Source organism: Pinus tabuliformis, chromosome 5_1 (assembly GCF_031772625.1).
Source record: "Pinus tabuliformis cultivar Carrire ecotype Pingquan chromosome 5_1, CPIR1, whole genome shotgun sequence".
Classification (NCBI taxonomy): domain Eukaryota; kingdom Viridiplantae; phylum Streptophyta; class Pinopsida; order Pinales; family Pinaceae; genus Pinus; species Pinus tabuliformis.
The window spans coordinates 655,488,146-655,506,291 of NC_142305.1; the positions used below are offsets into that span (position 1 = coordinate 655,488,146).

Consider the following 18,146-nt stretch of genomic DNA (forward strand, 5'->3'; position numbering starts at 1 on the left):
GGTGAGTGTGATGCAAAAATGAATGAGTCCCGGCAACACGGACATTTTAGGTACCCATATACAATGCATAAAAAAGGAGGAAAGAGGGAAAACCCAGTGGGAAGAAAACCCCCCCTCAAAATATAATGCAAAAGTAGAGAAAAGACAACTACATGTGACTCTGCTCCATCCTGGTACACGCTGGCGATGATGGCATCGTAAGTGTCTTGAAGCTCCTTCAGCTTCTCTTCCAGCTCCTCCACCTCCGCCAGCTGATAGCCTTGTCGATCTTCTCCTTGCCCGGATGATTCGGCTTTTCCCCTGCAGTTTTGTCCTCCGCAGACACGTTCAGGATGCCATTGGCGTCGATGTCGAAGCAGACGTTGATCTGCGGAACACCCCTCGGCGCGGGAGGGATGCCGCTCAGCTCGAATTTGCCTAGCAGATTGTTGTCTTTTGTCTGTGCGCGCTCCCCCTCGAACACTTGGATCAACACTCCAGGCTGGTTATCCGAATAGGTGGAGAATACCTGCTCTTTCTTCGTCGGGATCGTGGTATTTCTCGGAATCAACACCGTCATTACGCCTCCCGCAGTTTCGAGGCCGAGGCTGAGCGGCGTGACGTCGAGTAGCAGCAAGTCCTGAACCTTCTGGTTGCCTTCTCCGGTGAGGATAGCAGCCTGCACAGTGGCACCGTAAGCCACTGCTTCGTCGGGATTGATGCTCTTGCACAGCTCCTTCCCATTGAACAAGTCTTGCAACAGCTGCTGCACTTTGGGTATGCGCGTCGAGCCTCCCACCAGAACGACTTCCCCGATTTGGCGTTTGTCCATCTTGGCGTCCCGCAGGCATTTCTCCACCGGCTCCATGCATGCAACGTTTGCACAGCCAGGTGCGTAGACAGTGCCTCTGATGGTGCCTGCGAGCAGATTTCTATCGGTGCAGGTGGGGACGTCGTTGAACTGATTGTAGGAGCACATCACGCTGGCCACATTGCCATCCAGCACACAGCTCTTAAATGGCGGGTCGTATGTGTCCTTCAGATCTTGTTGCGTCACGATGGCATTGAACGTGTAACGCTCAACCCCATGCAAGTTGTCCATGTCATAGGCCGTGTAATGTTTGTAGCAGGCCGCCACCCTCAACTGTTAGGGTCACCACCATTGGTTTGTTGGAGACCTTGGATGTAGTTGGTGGCATACAAGCTGGCGACATGCGGGTCCTCCGGTTCTAAGCTAAAGCTTTCACGACGATTTCTATAGATTGCGATTGAATCGTCTATCATTCTAAGCATTTCATCCTGTTTTCCAAACAATTCTTCCAAAATTTTCCATACTTCATTTGGAGTTGAACATGATTCAACATGAAATAGCAGTTCCGGAGAAATAGATAAACATAGGATGCCGAAGGCCTCGTCCATGCGATTGAAATATCTTGATTTCTCCATTGCCGATGTTGGTTCAACTTCCGTTCCCATGGTTATTCGAAATAAGCCTCTACTTCTGAGATGAAGTTGAATCTTTGGCTTCCATTCGAAATAATTATATGGAGTGAGAATTGCCGATTGTGGAAACTCCAATTTAGACTCCATTCTTTGTTGTTGCTTCAATCTTCTAAACCTGCAAATAAAATTGCTTGTGCACTGATTACAAATCCCTGTGCTCTAATACCATGTAAGATTTTTTAGATACACAGATAGATCTAGATCTGCAAAACAATAACAAGCTTGCAAGAGAAGGAAGGAAGCGGGCAAGAATTGAGAAAAGAATGAAAGTTATTCTACAATATTAGTTTTAGAATAAATACACAAAAGCAACTAAGTTAAGCTTAGTTGTACATGCAATAACTAAAACTAACTAAAGCTAAGTGTGCTTTATCTTATGCTAATGTGTACATGTGCCACATGCAAGCAATAAGTTAACTGGAGCTAATCTAGGTGCATGTATACCAACACAGCTAGTCTAAGTGCATGTACACCAACACGGTGCCATCTTGATTATTTAACGCATCGTAGGGATTAAGATAGGTATGTTATTTATCACCTCCATTATTTATTGTGGTGATTGGTGGGCTGATCAGGCTGGCATCTAAGGCACACAATAGTGGGCCTTTCACAGGCTTTTGGGTTGCAAACAATATCTCAATATGTCACCTAATATTTGTAGATCATGTTCTCATCATAGGGAGGGCCTATGTTGCGGAATCGAGGTTACTACATCAAATTACTGGGATATTTAGTGATGCATCAGGATTATACATGAATAAGTAAAAATCATTGTTGTAGAGGGAGGACTATGTTGTAGAGATTGCAACTATTTTTGAGGTGGCATTCACTCACTTGGATGTGGCTATCAAATATCTTGAATTTCATATTAAACCTTCAAAAATTATGATATTAATGACTCGTTTTGGCTGATAGAAAAATTTGAGCATAAACTTCCTACCCGAACACAGATGGATGACTCTTGGGGGTAGAATAGTCCTTTTTCAATCAGTTTTATAGAGTATACTTATATTCTTCATGCATTTACATTCACTCCCCAAGAAAATCATTAGGAGTATTAATTCTTTTATTTCCAAGTTCATATCGGGGGGTTTAAGGATGTCCAGAAGATCCATCTTACTTGTCCAGAGGTAATATCTAAGTGTCGCGAGGAGGGTGGATGGGGGTTATTAGACATTGAAAAATTTAGTTGGGATTTAATAGTAAAGAGTATGTGGTGCACATTAAATGGAAATGGAATTTTGTAGAAAATTATCAAGGTGAAGCACCTAAAACATTTATATTTTCCAAAGTGGTTGAAGCATGGTATCCGAGCTCCTCGCCCTGTCTCACATATATGAAACAATATGATTCATGTGAAACAATATGCTTAATGTGAAACAATGGATGATAAGATATATGAAATGTGAAATTGCAATTGGTATTCGTGTTGAGGTAGGTCTTAATCCTATTAAAGGATTTCATGGCAATCATTCACTACATGTATCTCTTAAAAGACACATCTATAATTTGGGTATTTAATTCCTCAATCAAAATCAAATTCAGCTATCACATGGACACAAATGCATATATTACACATGGATGAGCTCTTGGGGTTTGTGTCTTTATGGTGAGCTGGCAACATGTTCGGATAAGTGTATAAATGGCATTCATATGATTGGTATAACATTGACACAAATGGATGATATAATCACTTGGGAAGGAAAAAAATTATACGGTCATATTTCAGTTTTAGAGGTTTACGAGTATATCTCTTACTCCAATTTTCTTTTCGAAATTTATGGGTGGTTCCTCAAAATTTGGAAGTGAAATCTTCCACTCAAGCTTAAATGTTTTAGGGTGGCTAGCTTGTTGAAATAATATATTAACCTGGGACAACCTATGTCAACGTTGTTTTGGTGGTCCTAAAATATGTATTTTCTATATTTTGGAGGCAGACGATGTGATCCACTTATTCCTTAAATGTCCCTATGCAGTCTCCATTTGGTTTAGAATCATGAATATCCTTAACTTATGGGCTAATTCAAATTCTACATCAATTGAGGTTTTCTTACAGGGTTAGATGTATGAATACAATTAATTCCATACTCTTCCAATATACATTTTGGGGTATTTAGAGATCTATGAATGTCAATATTTTCAAAAACTACTCACTAAGCATTAAACACACTTGTTTGAAGGTATGTGTATATTTTAACGAAACAGAGAAAATGATCTATAAGGTACTTTCATGGAACATTCAACATATTGAGATCTAAAGCATTTTTCCTGTTGAATTTTTCAATGGGGCATCTAGTAAGCATTTCGTTGTTGTGGGGCTTATATAATTATTAGAGCTCGACACTATTACCACTTCTTATGGAATAGTTGGTGGAGTTGCAATACTCATACATAGATCATTTCCTTGTGGGGGGTTTTATTATTCCTGCACTACTTATCCATTGTGATGTTGGTGGTATTGGGCACTAGAAGTATGTCGTTCATTGCACTATGGGTCAGACTACATTTGAGCATCTCATGCTCACTAATTGGATAAAAAGAATCAGGTTATTGATGGGACTATTCCAAGGGGTGACTTTCTCCCACATTTACCGAGAACATAATGGTGTGGCGGATCCTCTTTCGAAAATGGGACACATATATCATATAAGGGAGATTCCATATTCAGCCTTTTAAAATGATATCACTTACATGATGGATAAAATATACATCAAATAAGATTTGTCTCCTATGGCGGACCTTCTACTTGATTGGCGTATACATTTTTGGATCTCTTGTTACATTTATGTGATGTTGTTTTTCTTAAGAGGAAGATGGGCACTTTTTGCTTATTCTTGAACTATTAGAATTTATGTTTTTTTTGGACTGGATGATAGTTATTTGATGGTATTTATGTAGTTTTATGTATTTCTATTATGACATTCATTAGACATTATTAAGCTTGATGGTAGTCCTTTGTGGGTGATTACGAAATAGATGGCATATGTACAAAAACTCTTATATAATATAAAAGGATGTTGTTATTTTATCCTGAAAAAAGAAAAAAGAAGATGATGATCAAATCAATAGTTTTAGACAGATTTCTATGGGATAACAAAAGGAAAGATTAAACAAATATTATTAATATTATACGGAATGTTATCTAACACTCTCTTTTATATTAGGTGTGTGAAGTTGTCGATGCGATCACTTCTAAATCCTTGATTTCAGTGATAGAGTGAAAAAGTGGTCCATTGTTATATCATTGTCAAAAATAATATAGTTATATTCATCATTGGTTCATTGACCATTTGTGTATTCATTTGAAGGAATATTCAATTGCAAATTCCATAGTAACATCCTATATTGAGTATAATAAAATGGAGTTTAAAAAAAGAGGATTCTAAACTCTCAAAATTCACTACTTTCTGTTTCCCTTCCCTGTGTCTGTAATACTAATTTTAAAACATGAACACCCTCTCAAAATTATATGCATAGTAAGTGATAACATTCATCTCCACATATCTCTAATTTTTCTAATCATAATTCAGACCTTATTAGAAATTCATATAGTAATTTCCCAAGGATATTTTATACGCATCAAATTTGATCTTTGGACGGATAAATTTTAAGAGATTGAATCCCTGTGAGCCTCTTTAGATGAACACATTCCCAATAGGTACATATGTTGAGTTAATTAAAACAAAATTAGTCTTGAAAATTAATAACAAATAAATTTTAGAATGCTAACAGTCTTCCCGCTTATTATGTTTGGATGGAGATTGTGTAGATTTTGAATATAATGGACAGTTCAATCACTGAATAGCAATTACCATCAATTTGGACGGTTCAATCACCGAGTAGAGATTCCCATAAACTCTTTAAAGTTATTGGGGTGACTATCCTTACTAGGTTATAAATTTAAAGGGCATTTCTATTTCTTTCTATATGACATTTTATTAATATATTTTTTCTTGTCATTTAATTTTTTTTGTTGATATAAATTTTGTGTTTTATTTTATCAATTTTAGCATAGACATAAAATATAATGAAACCAAGTAAAATTATAGATACACACATTAAATGAAAAACACATTGAATCATGTTTGTCATCATAAAACTAGCCAATGATTTAGGAAAATTATGTATAGCCATTGGTTATGTTGTTTCAAAGCTTTTACCAAAAAATATTTTACAAAATTTCTCTTGTAACATGCTCAAATTCATTAGTTTTAATGTATTTTGAAGAGGAACAATTGATCTCAATTTTCAATGTGATGAGTTGGATTGAAAAATAACCTTATAAATAACAAAACAAATTTGAACACACTTTTAACATTCAAAGGAATTTTGGAGGTGTTGTAGATACTACAACACACTCCAAAATTTTGGCCTACACTCAATTTCGGAGCCTTCCTTGGTCTTGTTCATTGTTTTCACAAACATTAGAGCTTATTTTGTGAGCTTTAGTGTAGTGTTTTGTTAACTTTTTCATGTTGGGTTAACTATCGTCATTCAACATATTTGGTTGTTGTGCAATGGTCACAAGCCTATTATGATGGTTTTGAAGGTCTCTATTTATGTATATGAGTTATTCTAACTATTTCAACACCTATTTCACTCATGGAAAAATTCCTAAGCACTACCGCAAAACTATCGCCACAGTTGTCCCAAAGTCTATCTTAAGTGTTGCACTTGTCGTATCTTGTAGTAAAGGATTCACATGGAGGGAAACTTTTTATTCATGTGTTCAGAATATCTATGTTGTCTTTTCATCAAAGTATGCTAGGTGTGTTATCACAGTCAAGTTTTGTCATAGTTCATCACCTATCCCACACTTAGACATTTTCATAAAACATCCCTATCGAGAAACTTAGCTTCACTGGGCCCCTTCTGAACTACACACTACACATTTAATGTCTCCTAGGATTCCTGTATATAAATATCATGTGCTCAATCCCTAGCCTTGACCTCCAGAATTGCGCAGTTTTTCCTCCAACCCAGCTTAAACTATGAACTTCACATCATCAAGCCTCAAAATCATCCCCTAAGTCCTTGAGTTGCATAATGGAGCAGTAGCCCAGCCTCCCTTGACTCTCAAAATTGAGCAGTTAGCTCTCCCAACGTCCATTCCATTAGCCAATCCCCACTAACTTTGGAAACTACGCAGTCTTGTCCTCCAGGTCTGCTTGAGCTACACATTGTGTAGTCTCAAAGAATATTCCCCCCATGGATGCTAGAATTGTGCATTGTGGAGTCACTGAGTCCCTCTTCCCAACCCACCACTTGTTCTAGGCTTAGTTGGTGGATCATAATTCTTCATCTTAGACTAGGGGTTTTTCGGATTGATGTCATCTCATCATGAGTAAATTACAAGAATAGGTACCCTATCATGTCATGTCAGGATGATATAGAATGAGAAGAATGATGGAAGCAAGCCCAAAGACTCTCTTCTAGCTGAAATTACAAGTTGATCAATCAAGAGAAAGCAAAGGGACACTAGTTTGCGACTACTATCCAACGATGGGGATCATTGAAGATTCTACATCACCAAGCCATGTGGAGGTGAAGAGAAAGCACATTCAAGAAGACTCCATCACTTACCCATAACAGTGGCTTCACATTGCCACATCATCAAGCAGTCCACGTTAGCATTGTCATGGCATGTCATGTGATGAGTTGTCATATGCCACATCACTATTATGGATCATGTATATTGTATTCAAAATGTATATTAAAGTGAAAGTCCAAAGGACACACATGGAATGTAAAGATTCATGTAATTTGAAAAGTCATAGGAACTCAAACATTCACGAGGGTAGTTGAAGCGTCATCCTTGGTTATATATACTCCCTCATTGTATGAGAAAAGTACTTTTCACCTTGGCTCCTCTTGCAAGGCATTAAAGAGGTAGGTTATTTCTTTGAGGAGAAAGGAGTGGCTCCAATGCTCCACTATTGGAGCTAGTGCTTTAAATTGTAAACATGTGTCTTGGAAATTTTACTTAATAACAGAAGCCTTCAAGGCCAACATGTTCTTCATGCATGGACTATGAATGTTTGTATGAATATTTTGTGGATGTTTGCATTTCATGATTTCTTTCACATGTGCTAAGATAGTTGAACTATTTTGTTCATTTTAGTACTTATCTTATTAAGAATGTGTTGTAATAGTTGTTATTTTTGTTCCATCCTTGTCGACTATTTTGAAGGATATTGATCTTTCTTCATTTGTTGGTTGTAACCATAGTCGCATCCACTGTGGGATATTCTGCTAGATTATAGATCGACCATTCTTTTTCATGTGTGTCTCTTCTTGGGTGGTACTATTACCTCTCACTTAGAGGATCACTTTTCCCCCCTCTCTGTAGTAGAAAAACCTTGACACGGTTGCAACTAAACACTCACTAGACAAACCTTCTTGCTTTTTGAAGACACAATTACATCTCTTTCTCTCGTTGATGGTTAGAGCCAAGGAAAATGTTTAATAATTCAGAAATCATTCCTTTATAACATATGGGACTCCTACACTAAATGGTGTGAAGTCTAATTGGGACTTGGAATCAAGGAGATCTCTTCAATGTTGGTAGGTTTAGCATAGTAAACATTTAGGGTGCTAGAAGAAGGGAAAATAGTTTTTAATGGATGATAACCCCAACAGCCCCAACATCTCATCCTCTTGTCAAGGAAACAACATTCATTACACCTCCTCTAGTTGTGTTCCTCAAGTTGGTGTCTCTTCTCAGCCCAAGCCTGAACGAACTTGTGAAATACCATATGATCAAATTCGGTCCATCCATCCTATAACACGCCAGTTCGGAATAAATGTTGGATTGATCCTAGGAGTAATCAATCTTCCATATTCTCCGAAGAAGAAAAATACCACTGAGACCACAAGGATAGTGGTTTCTACTCTTGAAGATGTGGTCCTTGCCATTCTTGAAGAATTAGTAGACTCTATGGAAACGGAAGAAGAGCCTCCACTCTTTCACGATGGTGATGGAAATAAAACTATACTCTCAAACACATCTTTTGGTCGATCAAAAGAGGAAGAGGAAAAGGAAGAAGAGCCATCAGATTCTAACAAAGAAGAGGAGGAAAGTGAGTAATAAGACATGCACAACAAGATGTGGATTGGATGACCCAAGGCCCACTGACACTTCCCAATGTTTTACACAAGATTTCAAAGCATGTGGAGAAGCTCCTAACAAAGTGTGACCATGATAAAACAATGAAGACTCAATATGATTTAGATAACTTTTAACTACATCTACATACACTTTAGGTACGTCACGATGATGTTTCATGTAGAATTTTTCCATATACCTTGGATGATAGAGCAATTTTATGGTATCACATTCTTCACCCAAACCCTATCCATAATTAGAGGGGGTTCAAGAAAATATTCGTTGAAATTTTTTTTGATGATAGGACCCTCACCATGTTGAAAGAGCTGGGTAGTATTAAGATGGAGAGAAAGGGGAAAGTGAAATACTTCAATTAGAGGTTCAATTGCATCATGAATAATTTTTTAGAAAACATGAAACCTCATGACTAGATCATGATAGATTAATACACTTTTGCCTTGCTAGCAAGCATTGCACATTTTGTGAAGAAAATTATGAAACCAACACTAATGGAAAATTATGAAGAGACTATCTTTGTTGAGAAGGACTTGCGTGAAATTGGAGTAATCTCATATGATGAACCAACAAAAGACTCCAAATACATAGGTAAAAGAGAAAGAAAAATCCATCTGATCTTCAAATCTTGACCCATCTTTTCGAGACTCTATCAAACGAGATGGCAAAGATCAGACAAAGGTCAAGAGAGACCACCGTGAGTAGCAATCCACTTATATTCAACAAGTTCATATGGACTACAACATCCGGCACTAGTAGCAACCAACCAGAAAAGTTTGTGTAGGGATCAAGTGTTGTGTTGAACATCGAAAACTTGTGCACATATCCATATTTTTCATATCAACAAGAACATCATTATGAGAAAACTTGCCCACAGTGGAATCATGTTATGAGCATGCTTGTTATGAATCTTGTTGATGTAGTAATGGTCGCAGATCATACTGAGTGTGCATAAGAAAAGGAAGAAGTTGATGTAGCCAATGAAACTCCAAGTGTCGGGCATGCAATAAACATGTTCAACTTTACACTCATAACCTAGAAGAGTACTTACGATAAGCAGCCTCCAAGTGATGGCCCGACCCTGAAGCAGACTAATCGGTACAACTTAATAAGGCAAGGTCTAGACACTATGTTCTAGCTGCTAAAGAAAAAATTTAAAGAAAATATGTTGAGGGAAATCAGTCCACTAGTCAACTCAGTGTAAAACACTTAGAGCAAGTTTGGGAAAGCAGTCTCAGTGAAAAGTGCTTCCACAAGTAGTAAGGACAAAACCAACACTCCTAAATTCATAGACCAAGTTACATGCCCAAACAGTTTCTCCATTATTCCCGCTGTGGAATACAACATAGTTGATTACATGAAGAAGGTTCATACGAAAATTTCAATGTTTGAGTGAACAAAGGTCACAAGCCAACAGGACATCCTCTTACAAGCACTTGGGCAAACCACCACACGTAACGTCGCCTCTTCAGACAAGATATCTGGTAAGTCTTATGGTTCTCTCAAATCTATACTTAATGCCTTAACAATGGATGCAAACACTCTCTGCACACATTTTTTGTTAACTTTCGAAATGTTTGATTTCGATGTATGCAATTACTTGGTTGATTTTGGTGCATTGGTGAACATAATGCCATTATCTGTTACCAAGAAAAATAATGCAAAATGAGATTTAAATGTTATTTAGCTAAACAAAACTCATGTCCATGTAATTGGTGAACTCAGGGATGTCATCATCCACCTATCATCTGATGGGCGACTCCGCCAAGTTATCAACATGGTGATTGTGGACATTCCATAAGCATATGGAGTCTTATTGAGCATAGATTGGTCCAAAAAGATACAAGGGTACTTTTCCATGGATTGGTCACATCTATGGCTTCCATATAGCGGTAAAAATAATAAATAATCGGTGGAATGAAAGAGATACATGAAACACATTTTCATTCCCTTAAACAGACAAAATGAACCAGTGGCTTTCACGGAACTTGTTTTCAACAATTGATTCCTCCAAACCCAACTGGGGCGCTATATTGCATAGACATCCCCAATCCCACTAGAAATATAGTTGGAGCTCCTTCCTAGTCCAATTGGTGAAAATGACTTTTGTACAATTAGTAGTAGTAGTCACAGTGCTAGTGTAGTTCTCAATCCCTGTACATATGATATGTGGACTTTGTACTTTGATGGTTCCAAAACGAAGGAGGGCACTGGAGCTCATTGCATTTTAATATACCCATTAAGAGAAATTATTTGATCTCTAGCCCATTGGAATTTGAGTGCACGAACAACACTACAGAGTATGAAGCACTCATCTTGGGCCTAAAAAGAGCCATTGACCTCAATGATACCATCCCAAAAGTAGTAGGTGACTCAAAAATGGTGGTGTGACAGGTATGCAATATAATACATTATGTATCACCTTGAATTAGAATTTATCAACAAGAAATATTGTGCTTCATGTCAAACACTGATATGTTCAAAGATGTAGTGATCGATGAGGAAGAGCACAAAAAGGCATTGTAGGATGCAGCTAGTTCAAGTAAAGGAAATGTCATCCCTAAGGGTGTGGTATCATTGGAGAAGTTGTATGACCTACAAAATTTCTTCTAGGCACTTGTGAATGCTAAGACCCATAGTTCCACATTGTCACATGAACAAATTAACTTGGGAGTATAAAAAGATATGAAGTATGTCAATATCAGTACTTGTTGTACACCACAAGAGCAGTAAGACTTTATCCACTTATTCAATTAGTACCAAGATGCGTTCACGTGGACCTACAATGAGCTTAAAACATATCACACGTGAATCATCTAACATGTGATACCAATAAAGGAAGGGGCCAAGCCATTCCAATAGAAGTTGAGAAAAGTACATCCAACACTTGAGCCTCTTATTCAAAAAGAGTTGAGGAAACTGCTAGATGCTAGGATCATATACAGAGTGTAGCACTCAGCCTCGGTGTCAAATTTTGTCCTAGTGAGAAATAAGTCTTGGGAAATCCACTTGTGTTTATATTTCTAAAACGTCAATCGTGCCTCAGACAAGGAAAACTACCTCAAGCCATCCATGGAATAAATATTGCAAACAATATCGGGGTCTGAAATGTTTTCCTTGTTGGATGGTTTTTTTGAATACAACCAGGGTCTCATTGTAGATCTTGACACAGTTAAGACCACCTTTTGAATGAAGTGGGGCACATTTCCATTGAGGCAAATTTCATTTCAGTTAATGAAAATTGGTGCAACATTTCAACGCGCTATGGACATCACATTCCACGGACTGATTGGATAGAGTGTAGTGTTCTATCTTGAAAATGTAATAGTGTTCTCCATAAAAATGTTAGAACACATACACAGCTTAAATAAGATTTTCTAGCGATGTCACAAGTACGAGATATCCTTCAATCCCAAGAAAAGTATCTTCGCATTGTCCAAGGCTAATCTCTTGGAACACATCATTGCCAATAGCGAGATTAAGGTAGACCTAGATAGGGTCATGAAAATGACACAGATTACCTTCCTGATGAATAAAAAATGATATTCAGTATTTCATGGGGAAAATCAACTTCCGCCACAAGTTCATCTCCGAGTACGCTCAAATTTTCTAGCTAATATAGAAGATGGTGAAGAAGGATGCAGCTTATAAATGGGATAAAAGGGAAAAGGATGCATTTTCCTGTATTAAGAAGGCTATAATAGAAGCACTCACATTGTACAACCAAAAGTTCAATAAATATTTATTTCTATAAAAATTTTCTTCTAACACTTCTCTTGTAAGTGTAGTCACTCAAAAGGATGAACTGAACAATAAGTGTCCTATCTCCTTCATGAGCGTGAGTCTAAAAGGACCAGAAATCAACTACCCCATCGTGGAAACAATAGGATTATGTGGTATACAAGATGGTAAAGCATTTTTGGACCTATCTATTGAAAAATCATTGTGTCACCTTTGTCCTCCACCCAATAGTCAGATCATTGCTCATTCAACAAGAGCTGGGTGAAAGGAGAGTGAAATGGATGACTAGGTTGCAAGAATATGATCTAGAAATCAAGCCATTTACTAAAATCAAGGGCCATGGTCTTTATCAACTAGCATAAGAAGCAATAAACACAAAGAAGAAGAAGATATTTCAGGATGGGAGCAAGAAATTGAGATGTACAATGTTGAGCGAGCCTCCCCCACTACTAGCACAAATCCTTGGTACATGTATGTGAGCCAATACCTTGAGGACAACACATTTCCCTCCCACTTTTCTTCGTGATAAAAGAGGGAAATCACACTTAAATCTTTATCCTATTAGTTGGTACATGGGGTGTTGTTCAAAAAGCACCACAATGAAGTATTTCTTAGGTGTTTGGAAGCACATGATTCAAAAAAGGTATAGTGTGACATCCACGATGGAACAACCAATGGACACATTGTAGGTAAGACAATAATTCATATGGTTATGCGGGATGACTTTTACCATCCTACATTATTCAGCAATACCCATGCTTATGTTGGAAAGTGCATGATCTGTCACAAGTGTGTCAGAAAAAACAAGAAGTCAACTACCCCACTATAGCTCATCGCAGTAGAAGAACTTTTTCAACAGTGGGGCTTGGACATTATTGGGGAAATTTTCTTGCATTCATCAAATCGACATCGCTACATCCTTACTTCCACAGATTACTTCACGCAGTGGACAAAAGTAATTCTGCTCAAACAAGTGAATGATCAGGAAGTCATTAGCTTTTTGTAATAGAACATCATTTCCAGGTTCTGCATTCCTACTTCACATGTTTTTGAAAATGCAAGATACCTCTTATTGCTAAGAATTTATGATTTTTAATTCCAAAATGGTATTATATTGAAACATTCAGCTAACTATTATCCGTAAGGGAATGGTCTTGCCAAATCCACGAATAATAACCTAACCGCATTATTAAAAAGACAATATTCTATGAGCAGCGAAACTGGCACTCCACTTTGTAGATGCCTTATGGGTTGAACGAGTCATGCCGAAACCTTCCCTGAACACCTCCCCTTACTTCCTGGTGTGTAGAAAAGAATCCATTCTGATGCCCAACATCTACTTTCCTGTCACCCAACTCTCACAAGAATCCCAAGGAAAGTTATGTATGTTAGTACATAATAGGATGGATACCCTTCATAAGCTACATGAATAAAGGTTGAAATCAAAAGAAAAAATTCCACTTCACCATAATCATATCAAGAGCTGGTTCGACAAGAAGTCTACACGGAAAAACAGATTTAGTGTGAGTGACTTGGTCTGCAAGTTTGATAAATCTCACAAGGACAAAGGAAAACACACTAAGTTTCAATCCTTGTGGATTGGGCCATTCACGATGCATGAAAATCTGGCCAACACACTTAACATCTTCAATCACTTGGTGAGAATATTGAATCTCTCCCTGTTAATGGCGAAGACTTAAAACACTATTTTCAATGAAGAATTGGTGTTCTGCCGTACACTACGTACATAATGTTTTCTTTTCTTGTTAATTATTTTTTGCTTGACTTCTGTTTTGGTTTTCATCATGTGAATAAGTGTTCTACCTGTACATGTTGTGGCTTTTAAGTGTGTGTGCAGATGAGCTTTAAAGATTCTTATGACACGTCAAGATTTGGCTAGCCTTTTGTCCATATCCCTTATGTTGGTTATATCTTTTATCCGATGAAGTTCCCATGGAAAATATGATCCATCCATAAGGAGAGCTTTGGTCCAACCATGAAACCATGTCTATTCTAAAAACATCATTCCTACACATGGCCTTTGTGTTTCATTGTCTTCATGCCTATTAAACTAGTAGAACCGAAGAACGGAAAAATATAAACGATAAAAACTAAATCAAATGTATCTATATGCTTCTTTGAAGGAACACCCTCTTCTTCTGTCAATAAGTTAGGATCCCTCCTCCATCCAAAAATAAATAAGTATCGATGCATAGTTATCTTTAAAATAAATAAATAAAGGGGAAAGAAGAGAAAGGCTTCCTATCCAGAGAGGTGAAGTAAGCAACTTCGTTGGGGTCCTTTCCAAGATCACTGGTAGTGGAGCAATGTTTATGTTCCTAAGTGACTCCTCCAGGGCACTATCCAGGCCTACTAGCAACAGAGAACCACCAAAGATGAAAAATTATACTCTGAAAATCTTGTGAATATTGTGATATTGTTGAATATTATGTTGTTTTCAACTGACAAGATTTAAAGGGGACCATGTCTATTCATGGGGTAAGTGGGAAGGCCAAAGTAATCTAGATGATGAATCAATACTTTGTGAAGAACCGAGGTCTTTCACAAAAGAAGTTAACCAAGATAGAGAAGTTGGAGTTCAACTATTGTGTCGCCAAGTGTTGTAGCTATTGCAACACCCTCCAAAATTTTGGCCTACACTCAATTTTAGAGCCTTTCCTGGTCTTGTACATTGTTATCACAAACATTAGATGATTTTTCGTGGGATTTTTTGGAATGTTTTCTTTCCTTTTGCATGTTGGGTTAACTGTCGTCTTTCAGCATGCTTGGCATTCATGAAATGTTTTGAAGCCTATTTTTATGGTTTCAAAAGTTTTTCATTGTGTATATGAGTTTTTCTAACTATGTCAACACATGTTGCACTCATGAACAAAGTCCTGAACATTGTTGGACAAGTGTCGTCACGGTCATCCCAAATTCTATCTTAACTGTCGCACTTTTTGTATCTTGTCATAAAGTAGTCACATGGAGGGAAATTCTTTATTCATGTGTTTGGATGATCTATGTTGTTGTGTCATCAAAGTATGCTAAGTGGGTGATCATATTCAAGGTTCGTCACAGTTCATCACCTATCCCAAACTTAACCATTTTCAGAAAAATTCCTGATTGAGAAAATTAGCTTCACTCGACCCCTTCTAAACTACACATTATGTAGTCTTAGCCCTCTAAGTTCTGACCTTGCTACTTGGCACTATGCAATGTGCAGTTCCTGTCTCACGTGATTTCTACAATGCATAGATCCTGTGCCCAAGCCCTGACCTTGACCTCCATAATTACATAGTTATGTCCTCCAGCTTGCCTTAAATTGCGCACTTCACATCCTCAAGCCTCAACCTCATCCTATGAGTCCTTAAACAACATAACTGCATAGTAGCCCAATCTCCCTTGACTCCCTGAACTGTGCAGTTGGCTCTCCCAATTTCAATTCCCTCGGATTGTACCCACTGACTCCGGAAACTATGCAGTCTTGTCCTTCAGCCCTGCCTGAGTTGTGCACTGTGCAGTTTCAGAGCTCAAGATTTCCCCCCTGGATGCTAGAACTTCACATTATGTAGTCATTTAGTCCCTCTTCCCAGGTTGTCAATTGTTTTGGGCTCAGTTGGTTGATCATAATGCACCATCTTAGACTAGAGGTTTTCAAATTGATGATTTCTTGTCATGAGTGAATTGCAAGAACATGTACCCTGTCATGTCGTGGAAAGATGATGGAGAAGGATAAGAAGGAGGCAAGCATGCCTAAAGACTCTTGAAGTTGAAGTTACAAGTTTATCAATCAAGAGAAATCAAAGGGACATTACTTTGGGACCACTATCCAAGAATAGAGATCATTGAAGATTTTGCATCACCAAGCAATGCAGAGGTGAAGAGAAAGCGCATTCAAGAAGACATCCAACACTTAGCAGCAAAAGTGAATTGACATTTCCACATCATCAAGAAATCTATGTCAGCAGTGTCATGTCATGTAATTTCATGATTTGTCATATGCCACATCAGTATTATTGATCATGTATATTGTATTTAAAATGTTTTTTAAAGTAGAAGTCCAAAGGACACACATGGAATGTAAAGAGTCGTGTAATTTGAAAAGTCATAGGAAGTTAAACAATCATGAGGGTAGTCAAAGAATCACCCTTGGTTATATATACTCCCTCATTGTATGAGCAAAGGACTTTTCACCTTTGCTCCTCCCACAAGGAATTAGAGAGATAAGCTAGTTCTTTGAGGAGCAAGGAGTTGCTTTAGTGATCCACTGTTGGAGCTAGTGATGTACATTGTCAACATCTGTGCTAGAAATTTTACTTAATAACATAAGCCTTCAAGGCCAACATATTCCTCATGCATGGACTATGAATGTTTGTAAGACTATTCTGCGGATGTTTGTATTTCATGTTCGATTTCACATCTGCTAAGATAGTTGAACTATTTCAATTATTTTTTTACTTATCTTATTGAAAATGCATTCTAATGGTTTTTATTGTTGGCCCATCATTGTGGACTATTCCGTGAGATATTAGACAGATCTTTCTTTATTTGTTGGTTGTAACAACTGTCACATCCACTGTGGACTATTCTATTGGATCTTAGACAAACCTTTTTGGTTCATGTGTGTCTATTCTTGGGTGGTAATATTACCTCTCACTTACAGGTTCACTTTGCCCCCTTCTCCACAGTAGAAGAACTTGACACAGTTCCAACATAACACTCACCAAGCACACCTTCTTTCTTTTCAAAGACACCATTGCATATCTCTCTCTCTTGCTGACAGTTAGAGCCAAGGGAAATCTTTAAGAATTCAATAGTCGGGCCTTTATACCGAATGGGACTCCTATAGCAAATGATGTGAGCTCTAATTGGGACTTCACATCGGGGACACGCTTTGAATATTGGTAGGTCCGGCACCATCAACAAGAGGATTTTAATATTTCAAGTAGTAATAATATATAAGGTGTGAGTTTTAATGAAATTCAAGATTGTCTAGCAAGGATAAATCTCTATGGTAGGTGTCCCAAGATTTAAAAGATGCAAACCTTCCTAGACATTGAAAGATATGAAAGACCAAAACCTTGTAATTTTTAGATTCAATTATGAATTTATGGAATGCATAAGAGTTGTGGTAATTTTCCACTTGGTATTTCCAGTTTGAACTAATAAATAGATCTATTTTATAAAAATTGGGATGTATCATGAGTATACTAACATTGAACAAATTACATGAAAACTCTCAAAATCAAAAGTTTTTTTTTTTTTTTTAAGGCACTAAAACACCCTTAAATCTAATTACTATATTCCCATACCTTTTTTTGTAAACCATATTGATGGCCCATGGGTGAGCATGTGAGTTTCAACCTTGAGGTTCTCTATGGGATTGCATGATGCAAGCTAACACATAGACAACATTTTCTCTACCACACTCAAAGCCGCACAAAGTTCGGGTAGCGAGTGCACAACTTGTGTTTATCATATAATCTATAACCGCCATCCAATATGGGCTTATATTGGACTCTCATTGTGTGCCCAACTACATTTATTTTCTCCAATCAAATTTCGAGTAGCTTATATCTAAGATATAGAGTTATAAATATATATAATAAATATATCTCCATCATCTATAATGCCAACATCTTTCTCACACACAAATAAATACTAATAAATTTTTCTCTCACCCTTAAAATTGACCGTTTAAAAAATTAAGTAGATATCAATAATAATATGCCTATTTTAAAAAGATAAAAATAAATATCTATCAAATTTGACCATTGATCCCTACCATAAAACTAAAAAG

General features: G+C 37.4%; 1 protein-coding gene across 1 annotated transcript; it reads right to left on the reverse strand.

The window, feature by feature from the left end:
• Nucleotides 1-217: 217 nt before the first annotated feature.
• On the reverse strand, nucleotides 218-1,081 carry LOC149166694 (heat shock 70 kDa protein 4-like). The gene has a single exon (XM_089430227.1). The coding sequence runs from the start codon at nucleotides 1,079-1,081 to the stop codon at nucleotides 218-220; it is 864 nt and encodes a 287-aa protein (XP_089286353.1).
• Between the last annotated feature and the right edge of the window lie 17,065 nt (nucleotides 1,082-18,146).

Bases quoted from the DNA above. Each gene is read 5' to 3' on its own strand.
- LOC149166694 (XM_089430227.1), bottom strand. From the start codon at position 1,081: ATGGACAACTTGCATGGGGTTGAGCGTTACACGTTCAATGCCATCGTG.